At 44.8% G+C, this 20,657-nt stretch overlaps 1 protein-coding gene across 1 annotated transcript in view; it reads left to right on the forward strand.

The window, feature by feature from the left end:
- Positions 1 to 12,421, forward strand: part of LOC142791749 (solute carrier family 41 member 1-like) — a 28,870-nt gene extending 16,449 nt beyond the window's left edge. Inside the window, exons 3-7 of the mRNA XM_075885543.1 lie at positions 2,732 to 2,876; positions 4,566 to 4,712; positions 6,790 to 6,925; positions 7,778 to 7,851; positions 12,056 to 12,421. Coding sequence (XP_075741658.1) covers positions 2,732 to 2,876; positions 4,566 to 4,712; positions 6,790 to 6,925; positions 7,778 to 7,851; positions 12,056 to 12,417 — 864 coding nt within the window. The 3' untranslated portion in view covers positions 12,418 to 12,421. The remainder of the gene's footprint in view (positions 1 to 2,731; positions 2,877 to 4,565; positions 4,713 to 6,789; positions 6,926 to 7,777; positions 7,852 to 12,055) is intronic.
- Positions 12,422 to 20,657: the final 8,236 nt, after the last annotated feature.

The raw sequence follows: 20,657 nt of genomic DNA on the forward strand, positions 1-20,657 counted from the left end.
GCTCTGTTGCCAACGTGACCTCTAGCTCGGTGATTCTTATTAGCAGTTTACTCTGAACAACCATCATTTTCGCCATTTTTTTTCCTCGATCTCACAATGCTTACACTTGGCGGCAGCCTCCACTTCATTCGCGTCTGCATTTGGGTCTATTTTTAAACCCATCCACATTGTGAACATTTTACAGCCCTTTTAACCATGCCTTTTTGACACTGATTGTCCTTATAAGTTGTCCCAATCGATAATCACAAAACATGGCATACGACAAACCATGCCCTACGAAAAAAAGGAAGTCTAAGCTCTACTACACAAATTTGCGTGTTCGGTGTACCTGCACCTCTCACACGAGGTGGCAAGAGGAAAAACACAAACACACACACAAACAAGTAAATACCTGAAGACTGACACCAAAAACGCCGTGCAATGTAATAAGTGTTACAAAGGTTTGAACTGCTGTGTTATAGTTGTAAAAGCAAGCTCGAAACATGCAAAATCACTTATCGGCGCAGTTAATCGGGAGCGCCCAAAAACACGTCCATTCACCCTGCCAGTCCAAACTGAATAGGGTGAGGGTAAGGGCGCCACCTGGTGGTGTGTTAAGGCCCTGACAAAATCGCATTTCAACGGAACACAATGAATGGTATGAATGCTTAGAAACGACGCGTTGAAGAAACTAATGGCAGATGCGATGGCCATATTGCCTTGCTGCTCTATACCAAGAACACGAAAGGACAGTGGTAGATATAAGTGACGTATATTTAAAAGCGTACAAAACATGTAACTATGACACAGGGGATAGTGTGTCCAGAATATGTTGTCCTAAACCTAAGTGTGATATTTTCAATTGTCATTAAAAGAATACTTTTTTCGTTTTCTTATTGTGAATATTTTTTTCGACGTCAATTCCGTGACGTAAATACGTCACTGAAATCTTAGTCAACCCCGGCATAAAATTCTTTTGTGTTAAAAAACAACCCTCAATGTAAACGCTAACGTGAAAGGAAAAGCGTGGCGACAACCTCTTATTGTCAAAGATTGCTGCTGCTGAAGTTCTAATCCAGTACAGCTTGTAATCGATGAGTGGACAGAGTAGAAATTTGGAAATAAGTGTACTAGTGGAGTATGCATGCGTATCAATGTAATAGTTGAGTATGTCGACATTAGTCCGGCAAGATCACACAATGAACATTTTCTATAGCGAATCTAGACACATGAGAAGCAGCAACTGGGAACTGAAGTAAAAGATTAAGGTCACATAAACCCAGCGTTTTCGTATTTATTTCCGCAAGCACGCTTGACATCAGCGTAGTGTTGCTTGCGCGCTTATCACGAGGTCTCAACCACATAAAGAAATCGAATAAACAGTGGTCTCAGACAATGTTGTCAAGTTTTCACTCGCGATAACTATTCTACTATGTAACCTATTCTTCGAGTTCCCGCCGTTCATAACTTTATCACCCTGAGATTCACGCCATATCAAACACAGTGCGTGAAAATATTTAAAGCGTAACTACAGTAACTAGTATTTTGTTCGTTCAGTGCTGTTTGGCCTGGAAAGAGAGGTCATTACTAATCACCTGTGTACGTGCAGAGGTTGAATCACTCATTCATTATTCAACTCAGTCAGACTCACAATAGTCTGTTCTGGCCATAAGCTTGAGCCCAAGGTAATCCTGTTGAGAAAAAAATTGTGAGCCAGGTTTTAGTGAGCCCTGAATGAGAAAGCTTTTTTGTTGTGAAGCGTTTCTTATCAAAGTTCAGTGACATTGAGCATATCTATTTATCTATCTATCTATCTATCTATCTATCTATCTATCTATCTATCTATCTATCTATCTATCTATCTATCTATCTATCTATCTATCTATCTATCTATCTATCTATCTATCTATCTATCTATCTATCTATCTATCTATCTATCTATCTATCTATCTATCTATCTATCTATCTATCTATCTATCTATCTATCTATCTATCTATCTATCTATCTATCTATCTATTATACAATCTCCGACTTTTAGCTCTAGAAGCCGTTCAAATGATGGTATCAATACCAAAACTGGTATACGATATCATGACTATATGACGAGTATTTATAACTAATCATAATATGAAAACCTTGAGAGCTATGTCATGAATGTCATGATTTAGAGTACATGCTTTTGCTGCTCTTGCGGTGGTTTCGTTCACATGACACATTGCAAAACTGGTAGGGTATCATATCACTGCATGTCGAAGATCCTAACCTGGAAATCGTGACATGCATATCATGGAAGTCATGACTAAACTCCACGCTCGTGTTGCACTCGCACTTGTTTCGCTTACTTCACATATACCAAATTCAGTATCACGCCACGTGAGCAGACTACGAAGGTAAATGACGCGCCCAGACATCGTAATCATGAAATGCGTGTCATGAAAAACATGAATACAAGCCATGCTCATAGCGCACTCAGGGCCGTTAAGCTAGATCTACATAAAACAAATTTGGTATCAAGTGGTGTGAATAGACAGCAAAGGTAAGTGACACGTCTAAATATAGCAATGATGGATGGAATTCGGGTACTGCGTAGTTTACGTCCGTGTGGTAACGTTGGTTTGGTTTTAAAGTGAGATATTGACCTTCCTTGTTAGTGCTTCGCATGTCATCGGTTCCCACTGTACGTGGGATCTGCTATTTTTAATGAGTCTGAATGAGCTACACCTTGTTTTGTCGATCTATGTTTACGTGCAGTGCCAGTCGACAGTGGCGACCTTCCTGACATGTTCACTCGCCGTCCTGAAAGGTCTGGCGATTGACGGTCTCTGGGACCCTTCCCACATCGCCGTCCTCTACGCTGGAGCGCTGGCCGCTGTCAACACCGCCAGTCTCTTTCTCAGTTGCGTATTTGTTTAACATAGCCTCAATCACCGGAGAACTGCATATGGGAGCAGGGTACAAAAACAAGTTATGAGATTGTGAAGCATTTAAAAATATTTTTGAGAAGTTTAGAAATGTACACATAAGTATTGAGTTCACAAAACTAGAAATAGGCACGGTGTGTTACTTAACATAAACAAATTTGAAAAGCGAGCGAATTCTTATTCATCAAGAAATCAGGAATATATTGTTGTGATGACAAACTTGTGAAAATGCACATACATATTGTGGTGCTCTATTTCGGTGCCCACAGAATTGTATACCGCAGGCGTTTAAAACCAATAAAACTAGAAGGCACGATAGGAGCTTAATTATAAAGACGGAAATTTCGTATTAGAACTTATTTCAACAATCGTCTTTTAATACACTAGGGTGATATTTTGAACATTGTATACAGAGGCATACGAATTGGCTGGCTTAATATATCGGGAGCTTTCTCGCTGTACGAACGGTCACGCTTCTACAAGCGGATAGGGTAAAGTGTCAATCATCCATGTTCTGTCATTTGTGCGTGACTATTTTGAAATATCCATGTGCACATAATTAGTGGATTCCATTCATATCGCATTACTTCACGTATATATGCAGGGTGTTTGAAAATTGTGTCTAATATTGTTGAGAGATCAGCAAAATGCGCTATTTGCTCAATGTCTACACAGTCTTCTCTGTAGCCGAAGGCATTTTAGAAGGATTGACTACATAATTTTGACTACTACTTAGTGAACTTACATTATTCCCCTTTTCAATTAGCGAAGTCAAGTAGTTGGGTGAACTGGATGAATTGAAGTCCTTGATGTGAAGAACACATTGCTGCTTTGAGATTTTGGAAAAAGGGTCTCTTGTAATAAGTATGCAGGTTACACACCCACACAAAGGAGTCGGTAGATGGTTGATATACCACCCCCTCATTTTGTGCTGGTTAACCTCCCTGCCTTCCCTCTTGTTGTTTACCCCCCCCCCCCCCTCATTTTGGTTTCACTCTTTTGCATTTCGGTTTTGGTTTCACCGCAGAATTGGGGATACTTTCATGTATTTGCAGTTATATATTACAGATCGTTTTTTGTAAAATCTCAATGCGGACATCGGCTTCTTGCATAAAGCGCTTAAGTTCTGCCTTTTGACCTAACTGTCTAACTAGAGTAGTTGAAAAGCAAATGATTTTATGGCCTAATTACAGTTTCAAATAGTATCTTCAACCCTCTTAGGATGCCTGCCGCTACAGAAAAGCCAAATGCGAGGACAGCGAGCAAATAGCGCCTTTTAACGAAATTTTAGGAGTACAACTTGACTAATAAACTTAAAACGTGCATTTGAAAGTGGGAGCTCAGCTTCATATCACTAAACAAATGAAAGAAAAAACGTTGAAGACCTGTAGGGAAATTTTTTTTAGACATATCGCTTCGCAAGGCTCTAAGGCGAAGTCAAATGCGCGACATAAAGATCCCCTTCACTGATTTTCAGTACACTCATCTGAGCCCAGTAGTTAACCTAAACAATTAAATGTCAACAAAGGCTCTTTTTAACTACAGTGTTTGCAAATAAACATTTACGAGCATTCATCTACATGCTGCCCTACAAAATATAGCGAGCTGACGTTCTGTACTCTGAAAGATCGCTTTTTCGATTCCTGTATTTATTGTTCACGCAGGCTTCGTGATGTCCACGGTCGTGGTGCTGTCTACCAAGTGCGAGAAAAACCCGGACAACATCGCGCCGGCCATCGCGGCTTCGTTCGGCGACCTGACCACGCTGTTCCTGCTCTCCGGCTACTCGTCTTTAATGCTGTACCATCCGTGTGCGCCTCTTTGCCACGACCTACTTAAATACGAAGCATTTCTTAGCGAAATTCAGTGATTTTGAGCGTATCTATCTATCTATCTATCTATCTATCTATCTATCTATCTATCTATCTATCTATCTATCTATCTATCTATCTATCTATCTATCTATCTATCTATCTATCTATCTATCTTTATCTATCTTTCTATCTATCTATCTATCTATCTATCTATCTATCTATCTATCTATCTATCTATCTATCTATCTATCTATCTATCTATCTAGCCAGCCACCTACGACATTTAGCTCTCCTGGCCGTTTCGAGTATCGATACCAAACTTGGTATTGCATAACATGTCTATATGAAGAACATATCTGAATAGCCATACCAAGAAAATCATATCAAGTGTGTCATGAATATCATGATTTACATTTCATGGTCCTGCAGCTCTTGCGGTGGTTTCGTTCACATGGCTTATTGCAAAACTGGTATGGCATAACATGATTGCATGGCAAACACAAGGGACAGGCCCTAACATGAAAAGATATGTCTGTCATGTAACAACATGACTATATACCACGCTCAAGATGCCCTCGCGGCATTTTCGCAAGCGTTCCATACACCAAATTTGCTATTACGGTACGTGAATGGATGACGAAGGTATGTGACTGGTGCAAACATGATAATCATGAGATGCGCGTCATGTAAAGACATGACTACATGCCAGAGTGAAGGCGCCAATACATTTCGACGTGAAGCGGTGTGCGTGCTCTCTGGCGTTCATTTCGTCGCGTCAAGCTGGCGTCGCTACGCCAGGCACTGGTGCTGCCTCGCAGGCACGCGCCGTGTTGCATCGCTTTGACGCATGTGCGTTTCAGCGTTTTCGGCATCCCTCCGTCAAGAAAAGAGGGAGACGCTGTGTTGTCTGGATAACGCATCGGCATGAAATGCAGCATGCCGCATTTTACACCGGTTGCCGTGGGGCCGCACTGACGGACGCTTGTCGCGCCGGTTGCGCCTGGCGTCAGAATATAGAGTGCTCGCGTTTTTCTAACCTAGCGTCGCTGTACCCATCGGGTTTGCGTCAATGCTACATTGGAGTATAATAAGCCCTTCATGATGCGCTCATGGTCATTTTGCTAGCTCTACATATACCAAATTTGGTGGTACGTGACGTCAATGAATGACAAAATATATCACTGGTCTAAACATAATAATCCTTACCCGCGTGTCATGTAGGAGAATGACTACATACCACGCTCATAGCGTGCTCGCCACCGTTTCGCTAGCTCCACATATAATAAATTTGGTATCCTGTGACGCCAATATATGACGAAGGTAAACGACACATCCAAACATGATAGTCATGACACGGAAGTCACAGAAGGCATCATTTGCCTTCAACTCGTCACGTTGTGCTGATTTTAAAGTGACATAATCACTTTTCTCATTCATGCTTCGCATTTTATCAATGCCCTCTGTACGTGGGATTGGCCAACTTTTATCAGCATTGTAACGACCAGGTCTTGCAAAAGTAATGTAAAGCCTGTTGATATGCGTTCTTGTGCAAGTTACACTACGCCTGTCCACTGCGCACACGCTTACGTAATTTCCGCCGTGCTTCAGGTTTTCGGTTAAGTTTCGGACCCATTCGCTATTAGAATAGTTGATATCAATTGATTAATGTGTGTACTATACTGACACCATTGTGTCTGATGGTGCAAGGTGTGGTATTATACGCGCAGGCTTCAGTCGCAATTGCGACCCCTCTATGCCAAGCGTTTCGTGCGTTCAGAACACGAGCTGTAGGTGGAATGGGCCACTTGACATTGATAGTATATGTGTAAAAGTGCCAGAGTTAGTGGATAAATAAGTGTTGCAAACAAAGGCCAGCAATTATTCACTAAAAGCTGTTTACATCAGTTGCGTATAACTTCAAAAGACTTGCTGTATAAATATTACCGATTCATCTACGTATAATACAGCTTTTTCGCACTCCCGTCTGTTCATGCATGGTCGCATCACATGGCAGCATTGACTGTCCCATTTCCCACGCTTCTGCATACAATATGCGCTTGACGACCATATGCAGATCTGGCGCCGCTGGTGATCGCGTTGTGCCTGCTTCTGCTGCCAATGTGGATAGTTCTGGCCCGACGCAACACCGTCTCCCGGGAGGTGCTGCGCGTCGGGTGGCTGCCAATTATTATCGCACTCACGGTCTCTAGGTAAGTGAGCAGAGAATGCACCCATTGCTCTTTAGGAAAGCGAGTGTTACACTCGAAGCTTTTGCGTTAATTCAGGTGAAATTTCTCCCCGTAATCTAGGTCTAAATCGGCTTTCCTTGCTGTTACTCTTGCTGTTCTGTCTACTAACGCCATTGTATAGCGTTGGAAGCAGGCCCTACTGCGGGGTTCTAGTTGCTGAGGAAATCTGCTGCTGACTGGCAGGTCGTGGGATCGATTGCCGGCTGCGGTGGCTGCATTGTCGGTGGAGGCGAAAATGCTGAAGGCCCACGTGCTGATATTTCTATGCACGTAAAAGAACCCCAGGTGGACCATATTTTTTGAGTCCTCCCCTGCAGAGTCTCTAATAATCATATGGTGGTTTCGGGGCTCTGGATACCACATATCATTCAAGCATTTGCAGCAGTCTCTAGGTTATTCTGTACGAATTCATTTTATGGGATCATTCTATTTTTTTTGTTCTCCATTTCTTTTTAGGTATTGTATGTAGCGATTTAATGTGTCTTCTACTTGCAATGATGTGGAATTCAATAAAAAGAATTGTTAATAAATAAATAAACCCTCAATTATATAAACAAAACGGATAAACAATAAAACCACAATAAACGAAAGTAAATACAATTAAAAGCAGTCCTCATTTCAGATATTCAACATTTGCCTTGTCACCTAAAATACTGTCTTGTAAACAAGGATAATTGAATTGAATTTCGTAATGGCAATGTGAAATAATCTAAGAGGCTCCAAGTTTAATTACCCGACAATTTTAAAGCTCTTCGTACGAAAGCTCCTAAATACAAGTTGCTAGCAACTTTGATTGCCAATGCGTTTTCGCAGCTTCGGTGGTTACATCCTGGATTACGCAGTCTTCGCTTATCCGCCAATCGCCCTGCACCTGTCTGCAGTAAATGGTGAGTCAGGCTATTCAATCACTGGAATCCGCCACATTTTACGTGATGTCTTTAAACAACTACTTTCGCAGCTGTGTACTAGGCTGCCCCATAGGTTCAGGGCTTGAATTGAAACTCTCTCTCAGTGATAACTTGAGAGCAAAGTAATTAAATAAAAAATAGAGAATATGTAGGGCCTCTTGTATATTTACAATATGCCAGCCAGATGTGTCAGGTGTAGCCCTTCGTTGCCATCTCCAGCTCTTGCCCATCGCCAAGCTTCGGCCTGTTCTATGAGGTTATGAAGGAGATAGCCCATCATGTAGTGCCGCACGACGCAAATCATACGAAATAGGGAGTTTAGTGCTGGGTACGCAAGCTCTTGGGGCGTTGCGGTCTTGGGGGCGCGCAGCGTTGCGTACCCAACCCATACCCAACTGGAATGTCTTATAGAGGCGTGCACGCAAACGCAAGCAGCACGATGGTCACACGCGCTCGCAGCGCCATAGCGTTGTGTCGCGTAAGTAATTTTTAATTATTTTTATGATCTAAAATGTTAAATGAAAAATACTTAGTGGACAGGACACTTTTTGTATCGTGCACAGTATCCTGGTGGATGCAAAAAAGTTAAAAATGCAAGGTTACTGTAATGACAGTGCCGACATCTTGTGACACTTGTGCAACCACAGTCATGAACATGTTAGCTTACGCGTAATATTTTTGAGGTGGAAAAGAATAAAAAGGTTACTCATTTGTAGTATTGTCGCTGCGCAGTTTTCGCGCCAGATGTACAATGCACAATGTTTATGCAATAACAATGTTGTGATTTTCTGTTTCACTATGGCCCTGAGAGATGGCGTCACCTATTCAGCTGGTCGGGGTCTGGCATATTTTTAGTTTTTATGTTCCAGGCCACTGTAACTTTGGTAAGCTGGCTGAAACCGTGTAATCGCTATAAGTGCTCGCACTTTGGCTTAATTTAACTCGACGGCTATAGTATCAGCAGTGCGGATACGGTGAGTTCTTGTTAAGGCGGCCGATTCATGCCGTCCGACATTTCGCGCCTTTGTGTCATGCTATTTGTATAGCGGCTGGCCACTATAATATTTGTGCTTAAAACTTAGAAGTCAAAGTGGTGGCTCTAGCCAGCCTCGGCTTTGCTCGCCGTGAAGGTAACATGATGCACCATCATGTGCGCCGGGGCAGCTTATTTCTGCTAGGAGGCCAGTGGTGGCAGCGTTGTTTATGGCCGCGCGGACGCATGGCCCCATCGCCCCAGCGGTCTTGCGACGCATCTGTTTGGGGTTTCACGCATGCGCAATACCGCCAGCCCAACGTCCTGGGTACGCAAGCCGCTTGGCTACTCAGCACTAAAACTCCCTAGGATGGTTTTGGTGCTGCGTACCCAAGCGGCTTGCGTAGCCAGGACGTTGGGGCGGCGGTATCGCGCATGCGCGAACACCCAAACAGATGCGTCGCAAGATCGCTGGGGCGATGCGTCCGCGCTGCCATAAACAACGCTGCCACCAATGGCCTCCCAGCGGAGATAACCTGCCCTGGCGCATCATGTTACCCGTGATGTAACTCACCTTTAGGGCGAGCCAAGCCGAGACTGACCAGAGCCACTAGCTTGACACAATTATTATAGCACAAAGGCGCTAAATCTTGGTCAGCATGGATCGGCCGCCTTCTAAGATTCCGCCTACGGTGAAGCAGCACATGGTTTTACTTCACGCCCCAGGTGGACATTTTTCTGTTGCGTAAGGTACTGACGGTAGATAAATAGTGAATAAATTGTTTCAGCCAGATTACCAAAGCTAGAATGGCCTAGTACATAGAAGTAAAAAACGTGCGAGCCCCCAACCAGCTGAATAGGCGGCGCCATCTAGCGAGGCCATAATAATGTAGGCAGTCACAAAACTGTTACTGCAGAAACATTGTGCATTGTACGTCTCGTGCAAAAACGCCAGCAGCATGATTACAATCGAGTTACCTTTTCAATCATTTTCAGCTCGAAAAAAATTACCCGTAAGCCAACGTGTTTGAGACTGTGGTTGGAGGAAGTGTCACAAGATGTCGACACCATCGTTACAGTAACCTTGTATTTTTTAACCTTTTGCATATACTAGGATACTGTGCGCGATAAAAAAGTATCGTGATTCTGCCGCATCGGCGATTCAAAAATATGTAAGTTAAATGCAGTTAGCATCACCATTTATGGTTCGCGAAAACGTAAAGGCATACATGTTTATGTACGTACGTAAACATCTACGTATGAGGAACTGAAAACGTTAGAAGACACGCGTTTCGGTAAGACGGTAAATGCAAACGGTACCTGGTAACACGCTAAAGTAAAGAAGTATACGTACAAGGTAAAATATACACAGAGTTAAGAGTTACACCACTGTTCTGTTGTCGCGTTTGTCAGACAACGACCGGCCGTCCGAATCGCTTGGCTTCGACAATGCCGGCTTCAGTTGCAACTACGGCACATAAGAAAAAAAAGTTTTTTACTGCTGAAAGCTGCCAGAATAATTAAAAAATATTTATTGAAAGTCATTCACTTCGTTTACCTATGCACGTCAAATTTAACACTTTAAATTGTAAAAAATAATGAAAATATACTTACGTGACTGGACGCTATGTTGCTACGAGCGCGTGTGACCTTTGTGCGGCTCGCGTTTGCGTGCGCGCAACCGTGGCGCCAACTAAAAGGCATTCCGGTTGGGTATGGGTTGGGTACTCAATGCCGCGTGCTCTCAAGCCGGCAACGCCCCAAGAGAATGCGTACCCAGCACTAAAACTCTCTAATGTTTTGTTCGGTTGTGTACAGATCTCTGGGGCGGTGTTTTACTATCCTTGTGTTCACAATGTTGGCGCTCACGCTGCTTCTGTAAATGCTACGGTGTTCCGAGGTAGCAAGTCGGCTTTCATGGCGCTATGTAAGCAAACAATGGGGAAGCATGATTACGATACTACTTCATGCACTGACTTCAAGAGCACCGTGAAATGGCATCAGCAAGGCTTTGAGCCACAAACCAAGGAGCAAGAACAAATCTGACGGAAATATAATATTCGAGACATAAAGGTGTCCACTATACCTACGAGGGAAAGTGCTTGAACGCACGTGTGGCGCAAGCAGCTCCACATGTGGCGACGCATCACGACCATTCCCTGAACTAAGGCGGACCGATGGCTTCCATGGAGGAGCGCGCATTTGCACTGGCTCTGAAAGAAATGAAGGAGGCGTTGACTATTCCTTCCTTCATAGAATAGGCTTTTACCTGAAAGGTAAACGTATCTTGACAGAGGTATCTGAACATTTACTGCGCATTTCCACAACGGGGAAAGAATGAAGGCGGCAGCAACAAATTTAAATTAGCGTGAAGAACGGCATGTAGCTCGAACCTTGCCGTGCGCTGCTCAAGCAGGACAGACGCACGAAACGGACATACAACAGGACGAGCGCCAAACTAAGAGCTGTGTACTAGCTTCTCACAAACAGCTGGCTGCGCAGATACAAAGGAACGCGCACGAAACGAACGCTCAAGTATACACAGGACCAGTGCGAATCAGCAGCTCTCACAATTGTTACTTCTTAATATTTCAGCAGTGCATTCCTTTTGCAAAGGCGGCCACTGCAGTGAGCGAATTAGCATTTGTGCTCTCCGTAACTTCAACACAAACTAGCTCTGAAACGAGTAAACCACCCGCATCAAGGGCACGCCCACACGAGCGGCAACGTCTTGCAGAAGCGTGCTCACTCGTGTGGACCGTGGGAACACATTCAGAGGAAGAGCGATGACCTCTAATGTTAAATCTCAACCGCACCCTTCTCGCTATCTCACTAGTTATATAAAGTGAACTCGCTGAAGTGCCGCCGAGCTATGATCACCGTCAACAGAAAATAACGTACATAAATAGCTCACCGTTAGTGCACTGATTAATGTGCGTTCCGTGGTGGAGTCGCTTCACTCCACACGCAGCGGAGCTATATATAGGTGTCATAGTGTGACCCATGACGACTGAACAATGTTTTCTTTTCTTCAAATTTTTCTTGGTCATCTGTATGCTTTACAACGTATTAACCTCGAGGCAAAGACGTGAGTGGAGTGGTGGTGTACCCCGGCGTGAAACATTTTCGTGTGAGAAAGTTCGTTTCGAATCACAATCGAGCCAACCATGAAATACTCTGCTTCGCGTGTCTGATGGTTACTGATTGCAGCGCTAGGCGGCAACCTGGCGGCCGTCTTTAGCTGCAGCTTGTCCAGTTACCTGAACCGGCTGACGGCACTGGGAGACATACCATTCGGGGAACACGTCTGCGTGGGGCCCCTACAGATGTACTACCAGGGTGGGGAGATGGCCAACGTGGCGTACGTGCTCGTCGGCGTCGTGGTGCCCGGCCAGACGCTGTTCGCCGTGCTCTCTAGGATTCTGCGCTTCGGCAAGGTCTCCATGACCATCACCTTCTTCGCAGCCTACTGTGGTGCATCGCTAGGGCAGGTGTGTCCCCACCGACCACGTTGCGTAATCACGAAACACGAAGAATTCACTTTTTGTTTAGACACAGGAGGAAAAACATGAGAATTCCGCACGCGACCATCAGGGCTACTACGAGCAGCGCTGACAAACACTCCCAGGTGTCGACGCACAAATACACTCGCTAAAGTAGACAGGAGGACAACAGCCGCTTCTGTTCAAATCGTTGAGCATTGGACGCCTTATTCGATTCCTGCAGCTGCGGTCTCGGCGGGGCCTGGAAAAAGGAAGAAAAAAGAAGCGAGCATCATCACACGAGTGAAGCCCACCATGTCGGCCCAACACATGATTAAAATGTCAGAGCATGCGGTGGGATTTAGTGACTTCGGTGGCGTTTCATTTTTGAACCTCCTGTGTGAGCCGGCTGATCTGCCTCCTATAAATACTTAGGCTTAACGTTAACAAGTACCCTATCCTGGAATTCGCACATAAATAACATCTGCTCTGCCGCTTTCCGTAAATATGCCTTCTCCGCCACAAGCTCAAGACTGCTCCGCCTAGTGTTAAACTCCTCTCCTACTTTTCCTTAATTAGGCCTAAACTTGAGTACGCCTCCATAGTTTGGGATCCCCACACAAAAATCAACGTCCAAAACCTAGAAAGAATTCAAAGAAAAGCAGTACGATTCATATATAGTAAATTTATGTCAACCGACTCTCCCACTGCATTACTAACAGCAAATGGTATAGAACTATTACAAATTCGAAGAACAAAATGTCGGCTACAGTTTCTTTCAGACATAGTGAACCACAGGCTACCCTTAGACACCGCAGTATACGTATCCCCCTTGTTAAGCAGACCCACTCGACACCACTATCCTCATTCCCTAACGCCAATCTTCGCAAGGACTGATACTTTTCGGTACTCCTTCTTCCCACACACAATAGATGATTGGAATAAACTAACCGAAGCATTTCCTCAACGCCCTTGACCATTTGTGCAAATACTCTTCCTCCATGACTTCCTTGAATGGAATTATCACCTTATTGTTCAACTGTTACTTTTTTTAAAGCCATAACCCCTCTGTCTTATAGCAAAGAAATTGTGTTAAAAACGCTTTGCAACCTTGTTTCATTCTGTTATTTAGTGTTTCATGTATGCCCACCCTGCTTGGACTTTTTGTCTGCAGTATTCTATAAATAAATAATAAATAAATAAATAAACTATCGGATTTAGAATGAAACCTGCCGCGTGCCACACTCCGCAGCGCGCCGCAGTATTGGCAAGGACCGTTGCGTACTTGATCTTGGAGTGACATGTCACATGTTGGGCCGACACTGGGGGCTTCAAAATAGGTCGGCTTGCCAAAGCTGGCTCAATTACGTCCTCCTTTCTTCTCGATGTATGCCATTTAAAATTCTTTCTTTCAACTAACGAAAGCTCAATACAAGATCGACATGTCGCACCTTCTATATTTGTCAGGTTACGATACCAGACACAGGAACTCACTAGCTGTAGCTGTAATCGTGACACGTTCAAAATGCTTTCTTTCTTAGAATTAACTGTAGAGGATTGGAACAAATAGCCCGGTAAAAAGGTGATGCAAGATTAACTCTCGCAATTTGAATCTCACTTTCGGTAGGAAGCAATTATCTTCTCTGGCTAGAATAATTTTCGTATGTTTATTTTTTCTCTTTCACCTCGTGCTAACTCGTCTGTTGGACCCAAAGAATGCTAGACTAGCGCTTATTGCCCTTTAGTTTTGTTAATCAAAGCACACGTGCGAACAAATCTGTTGTTTCCTGTGTCTTTTTTTATTTTTATGCACCTCTATAATGTACCAAGCTGCCAAGATCGTGTACATGATCACAGTATCAATCAATAAGCGTATAAGTAAATAATAATACAAATACATACCTAAATAAATAAGTAAAAAATAAAAAATAAATAATGAACTGGCAAGCTTATGTTTCAATTAAAAAAACAGAGATAACTATCACCAAGTAGAACTGGCAATTGCAATGAAACAGAAGCATACTTGACTTGTACCAAATCATTCTTTATCGCGTCTGGTGCTGGTAAACTTAAGCCCGGTGAAAAAATGCGCAGCCTAAGCACCAACAGTAAGTAATACGTGCTTTTTTAGAGAATTAAACTACGCCTTTACTCACTTTGACCCTCCACGAGTCGTTGGCGCCATCTATTTGAGAGACTCGTAAACGCACTTTAGGGCACCAAAGGTGAATGGTTCTGTCCGTTTTCCCATGTTCGCTGATTCAGTTTCATATATAAACTGCCCATGTCAGCTGGAGGGGTTTTCTTTTTTGCATGACTATATTGGTATCTTTTGTGTTCGTATATTTCAGTTCAGTTTTTCCCGGGGGGGGGGGGTAATGGCTACATAAACTTTGGTAGCAATTTTCATGTTTTCAGACAGTGACTAATGCATTACAGAGAAAGATATTATGAGAGCACAAGGGCCTTTGTGCCGTAAATGTCCGTCCACGGTGTTTGAATCCGCTATCGCGCGCTGTGGAAAAAAAGAAACAAGCGAAGTAAATAAAAACTCCGAGGCACGACTGGGATTCAAAACCAGGTCCCCTGCCTGCCAGGCCAGTCAATTAACATTAAGCTACACCGGTGCTTGAAACCTAATGCGTGAATCTTCGCTTCAGATTAACACTAGGCAGCTTTCATGTCGAGAAAAAAATCGCGTTATTATAAGTAATACATTGTTCCAGAACAGCGAAGAAACCACCAGACATCACACAATGCCAATGGCGTTATGACCAAGAATGCCATAGTGGATGCCTTACTACCACAAATAATTGTTATTTATGGCATAATCGCTTCCCTGCAACTCTGCTCGTAGCACTTACACAATGTATGAATAAAAAGATGTCTTTAGCAATGCCACTCTTGCACCTTTCGCGGTGACAGTGCAGCGCGTCTCGCGCAAGCCTGGTGTTTTTTTTTTTTTGCTTGAACAAGAAGTCACGATGAGGTGCTGTAACTGCCCATCGGTCATCATGGCATTTTGCGCCAAGCCTGAGGCCTACGCACGAGGGATGGAGGATGTAGTGATTCACTTTAGCCGTTAGTTTATCACCAGTCAGTTCATTACTAATAATATTATTGTTCTTGCCTAAGAATTTTATCAGTAATGATAATATTATTTATCAATATATCATTAATTTTTTGTTGTTCTAGGGGTGCTTTGGCGCTCCGATATGAGTGCAAAAGGCGACGCGGATGCCTCCTAGACAGACGCTTCAACAGACATATTGCATGCAACACTTCACCAGCGGAATAAAAAGAAAGGCGAGACAAAAAAAATACCTAATAGTCACATTCACCCTTTTCAAATTCCAAGTATCCGGATCATATACTCTATAAGGTAACCCAGAATTGCTTCATCTAGGCACGTTGTTTACTAGCCGTTCTAAATTTCCCCGAGGCTATCCTTATTATGTTCGGCCTTCACCCTCCAAAGGTTGATATGTGCGGCTTAACGTCCCAAAACCAACCCTCCAAAGGCCATTCACGAAGGTATGTAAAGTAAGAGTTCAAAACTAGGGTGTAGTAGTGCGAATCGAAAACAATGTATACGTAAAAATTCCAACAAGAAGGTACAGAGGTAGGCTATGACAAGCATGAGCAAGAGGCCGTTTTTAGACAAACGCCACTCAATGCAATGTATAACAGAATCATGTTCTTTTTATTGAAGTAGTGATACCTAAAATGACGCGAGAGCCACGGTTACTCTGGAAGCTTGTTGTAATAAAAAGGGCGACAGGAAATGCTGTGAAGAAGAGAGGGGAAAGTTTTAAGTGGAAGTATAAATTATAGGTCAACGTTATTACACCTAACTAACTACATTAATCGGGCAACAAAGTGTCTTGAAGATTGTTTAGCCACTTTTCGTAATAGCACCTGTCCTATCCGAGTTCCGCCACGGTGGTCTATTAATTATGGTGTTCGAGTGTCAGCAGCATGTCTCTGGATCTTATCCTCTCTGCATCGGCCCAATTTTCGATGGAAGTGAGAAATCTATAGGCCCATGTACCTAAATCTAGGTGGACGTTGAAGAAGCACAAGAGATTGGAATTTACGATAATAAAAAATTTGAACCCTCTCCTCGAACGTCACCCTGAAAGAGTGCAAAACATCAGCGTTCAGCATGTGTGGCGGGATGGTTTGAAAAGGCGCTAACGCGGGTCTTGCGGGGAGCGCTGGAAGATTCGTTTGAATCGATGGCTGGCGTATGTCTAGTTTCTTCAGAGGGGACACGGGCGCTGGTCCGGAGCGGGCGCGTGTTTCGCCTTGATGATCGCCGCCTTGTGATCGGTGAAATGCACGCTGAGAGGTTCCTGCAGACCTTCTGCGTCGCAGTTGGCTAAGGCCAGATCGATGCGCATTCCTTTTATTGTTGTGGGTGATTTCCGTTCCGCCAACACGCACTTCAGCGAGTGCACGTTTAGCATGTAATCGACGAGCCATTCTTGTCTTCCTACGCTGACGAAAACGTTGAAATCTCCCGCGACTATAAGAGACACATCGACAGGTCTCACTCACTTCAACAGTCAGTGCCTCCTTCAGACAGCGCTGAAGCTGCTCCTTCGGCAGGTTGGAAGTGACGTAGAGCACGAAGATCGACACGTCACCGATGCGCAAGGCAACTCACTCGAACCAGTTGTGTCTTCAAAAAAGCCCTTATCGTTCTTACACGTCGCCTCTTGTTCGCCTGGCGGAGCCAAGCGCTTGCGTACGGGTGCTTCAGTGGAGGCGTGTTGCGCTTCCGAGACGTTGCCAAACGACGATGACGTCGAGGATTCGTCAGCGTTGGCATTCCGCTGTCGGTGCTTGTACTTGGCTTCCTTCACCCGCGTCTCGTCGGTGTTGCCGACACGTTGAAGACGCTTGCGCTTCGCTTCCTTGGCTTGCGTCTCGTCGGTGTTACCAGCGCGCCTTTTCCATTCCCGCCCTCGCACCTCGTCGGTGTCGTTGATCTTTCACTTCCGGCGCTTGAATTCGGCTTCCCTGGCCCCCGTCTTGTCGATGTTGCCGTTGCGACGTCGCTATGCGTGAACGCGATTGGCTCTGCTAACCCTCGCAACGCCGAACAACGCCCAGGTTAGGCCAAATCACTTCGGCGCATCTTCCAGCGGGCGAAGCAGCTAGCTTCACTTTCTGGTGTCCTCTCTATTGCAGATAAACGGGCCGAAAGAGTGTTCACTATACTCGGTGACAACTTCCTGTGGCAGCACAGCCAAGGCTACGAAGCCCACACACGCCCTTTTTTCCTACGCTTATGCTGTACCACGCTGTAGTGCCTTTGTTTCGGCGTACTTCGTCAAATAGTCCGTGGCTGCTATGATCCACTTGTTGCCGGCAGATGTCAGCGAAAAGAGCCCCAGTAAATCTATTATTATTTGATCGAATGTCACCCTAGGTGGTTTGAGTGGTTGAAGAAGTCCCGCGGGCTTCAGTGCCAGGAATTTGTGGCGTTGACGATCCCGGCGGATTTTCTCGTATCGCTTAACAGATGCATAAAGCTTAGGCCAGTAGTGCGCTTGCCGAACTCGATTGAGAGTTCGAAGAGAACCTATGTGACCAGATGTGAGCTCATCGTGGCAGGCGAGAAGCATGTCGTCACGCAAGTCAGTTGGCTTGCCTAGAAGATAAGTTCTCTCAATGCTTTTGGAGTTTTTCTTATACAGGACCCCATCTCACAGGCATAATGACGAAAGACTTCGAGAAGTACAATGAGGTATGGAAGAGTTACGTCTTTCAAGTTTTTGATAACTGCACGTATTTCGTCGTCCGCGTGCTGTCGTGTAATCAGATCGGTTGTAGTAAGGGTAGTGTAGTACTACCGTCATCTTCGTTGTCATGGCCACAAACTTCGACAGGGGCGTGGGACAACGAATCGGCATCTTCGTGCTTGCGGCTGGATTTGAAAGTGATCGTGAAATCAAATTTCTGCACACGAAGACTCCATCGTGCCAGTCACCCGCACGGGTCCTGTAGGTTGGCTAACGCGCACAACGAATGATGGTCGTTCACTACCTTGAAGTGGCGTCCATGATGGTAAGGCCTAAATTTCATCGTGTCGCATACAACAGTGAAGCACGATTTTTCTGACGTGGAGTAGTTTAGGTCGGCATGGGAAAGAGCGTTATCACTTGCACCATGCCCTCTTGTAGTTGGACGAGGTCAACTCCAAGACTCACGTTACTGGCGTCAATATGAATCTCAGTATCAGCATCTTGGTTAAAAGTGAGCGAGGACTCGTGGTGTCTGCAAATGCTCCCGTAGTTCAGAGAAAGCTGCGTCCAGTTCTTCCTCCCAGACGAATTACACGTCTTCACGAGTGAATTGATTGAGCGGTTCAGCAATCTAGCAAAATTGGCTATAAAACGGCGATAGTACGCACAGAGCCCTATAAAGCCACTTACTACCTTCCTCTCACGTGTAACGGGAAACGTGGTCGCGGTGGTGCTTTCGTCAGGGTCTGGTCGAACACCATCCACACTGAAAATATGGCCGAGAAACTTAAATTTTTTATAACAGAAGTGGCATTTTTCTGGCGTCAGCGTAAGGTTAACAGAGCGGAGTGCTTCCAGCACTGCCTGCAGACGCTTTATGTGCTCCTAAAAGGTCGCAGAAAACATGGCACCATCATTTAGATAAACTAGACACATGTGCCATGTTGGACCGGTAAGAACAGTGTCCTTAGTGCTCTGAAATATCACAGGTACAGAACAGAAGCCGAAGGGAGGTACTTTGAATTCATATAGGCCCTCTGGTATAACGAAGGCGGTTTTTTCGTGTTGTTGTTCATCAACTTCGATCTGGCAGTAGCCACTATTCAAGAACATCGATAAGATATACTTAGCCTACCGCAGTCTGTCGAGGGAATCATTCATGCGGGGCTGCGGATAGGCGTCTTTTTCAGCTACGCTGTTGTTTTCTGTAGTCTACGCAGAAGCGCAATGATCTATCTTTTTCCTTTACGAGAACAACCAGAGATGACTACAGCAGTCTTGGAAGGTTGGATAACGTCATCTTGCAGCATCTTTTTTACGTGAGGATTTATCACGTCACGTAACTTTGCCAAATCGCAGTAAGGGTGTTGTTTTATGGGTGAGGTGTCGGTATATGCAATTATTCGGTATTTGGGAATCAGTGTCTGACCAACCTGTGAGTTGGATGCTAAGCACTCTTTAACTCTATATAGCAGTTCACGTAGCTCAGTCTGTTGCTGTTCCGAGAGGGTCGAATTGACATCAGCTCTGCAAGTAAAGAAGTCACATCACTTGGTGTCAGTCGAAGCTTGTCGTCGGCTGATGTAGATGTGAAACGTTCAGCAATGTCTGCGACAGGGTAAGCTAAAGTGATGGTGGTGTGACAAAACAGGTGCTGGTACTCGTTACAAAAATTAGCCACAATATATTTTTTTGGTGTTTAACGTTCCAAAACCACTGTATGTATATGCGAGAGACTGTAGAGCACGGCTCCGGAAGTTTGTACCACCTGAGGTTCTTGAAAGTTCACCTAAATCAAAGCACATGGGCCTCAAACATGGGCCTCAAGCACATGGGCATCCGTCGAACATACGAACGCTGGGGCTGTGATTTGATCGCATGATGATAATATGTGGGGTTTATTGCCCCAAACCACCATATGTATATGAAAGGCACCGTAGTATATGGCTCCGGATATTTATACCACCTTAGGTTCTTTAGCGTGCACCCAAACCTGAGCACACGGGCCTAGAGAACTTTCGTCTCCATCGAAAATGCAGGCACCAAAATCGAGATACATTCCCTTGACCTGCGAGTCAGCAGCCGAGTGCCCTAGCGACTAGTACACCTTAGCGAGTGGCGGTGTCAGAATTTCTGAAGCTCTCTGCTACGACATGCCTAATAAATATGTCGTGGCTTTGACACGTGCGACTGCAACTAGTAATATTATGCCGCAACAACCAACACTTACTCGAATTGTGAAGGTGCTGGTATTGCTGTACCTGGCGCGCCTCATTGTGTACCACCTCTGGAACTGGGGCGTCGACCCGGACAACGCGGCCATCCCCTGTCTAACGGGCTGCGGCGACTTCCTGGGCACGGGGTTTCTCACCATGGCCTACGCGTTGCTCTACTACATGGGCGACGAATCGGCCGTTCAAGAAGAAGAGCTGCGCTCTTACGTGCCCGTGACCACTCATCTCACTGCACATGCGTCGTCTTCTACGCCAAGTTACGGCAATTCTACCTTGTCCTAGCGATGCAACGTACTTTGCTCCAGCTGAGTGGACCAGGCGCAGTTTCAGTGCTCATTGCACA

Source organism: Rhipicephalus microplus, unplaced genomic scaffold (genome assembly GCF_043290135.1).
Source record: "Rhipicephalus microplus isolate Deutch F79 unplaced genomic scaffold, USDA_Rmic scaffold_186, whole genome shotgun sequence".
In the NCBI taxonomy this organism is placed as follows: domain Eukaryota; kingdom Metazoa; phylum Arthropoda; class Arachnida; order Ixodida; family Ixodidae; genus Rhipicephalus; species Rhipicephalus microplus.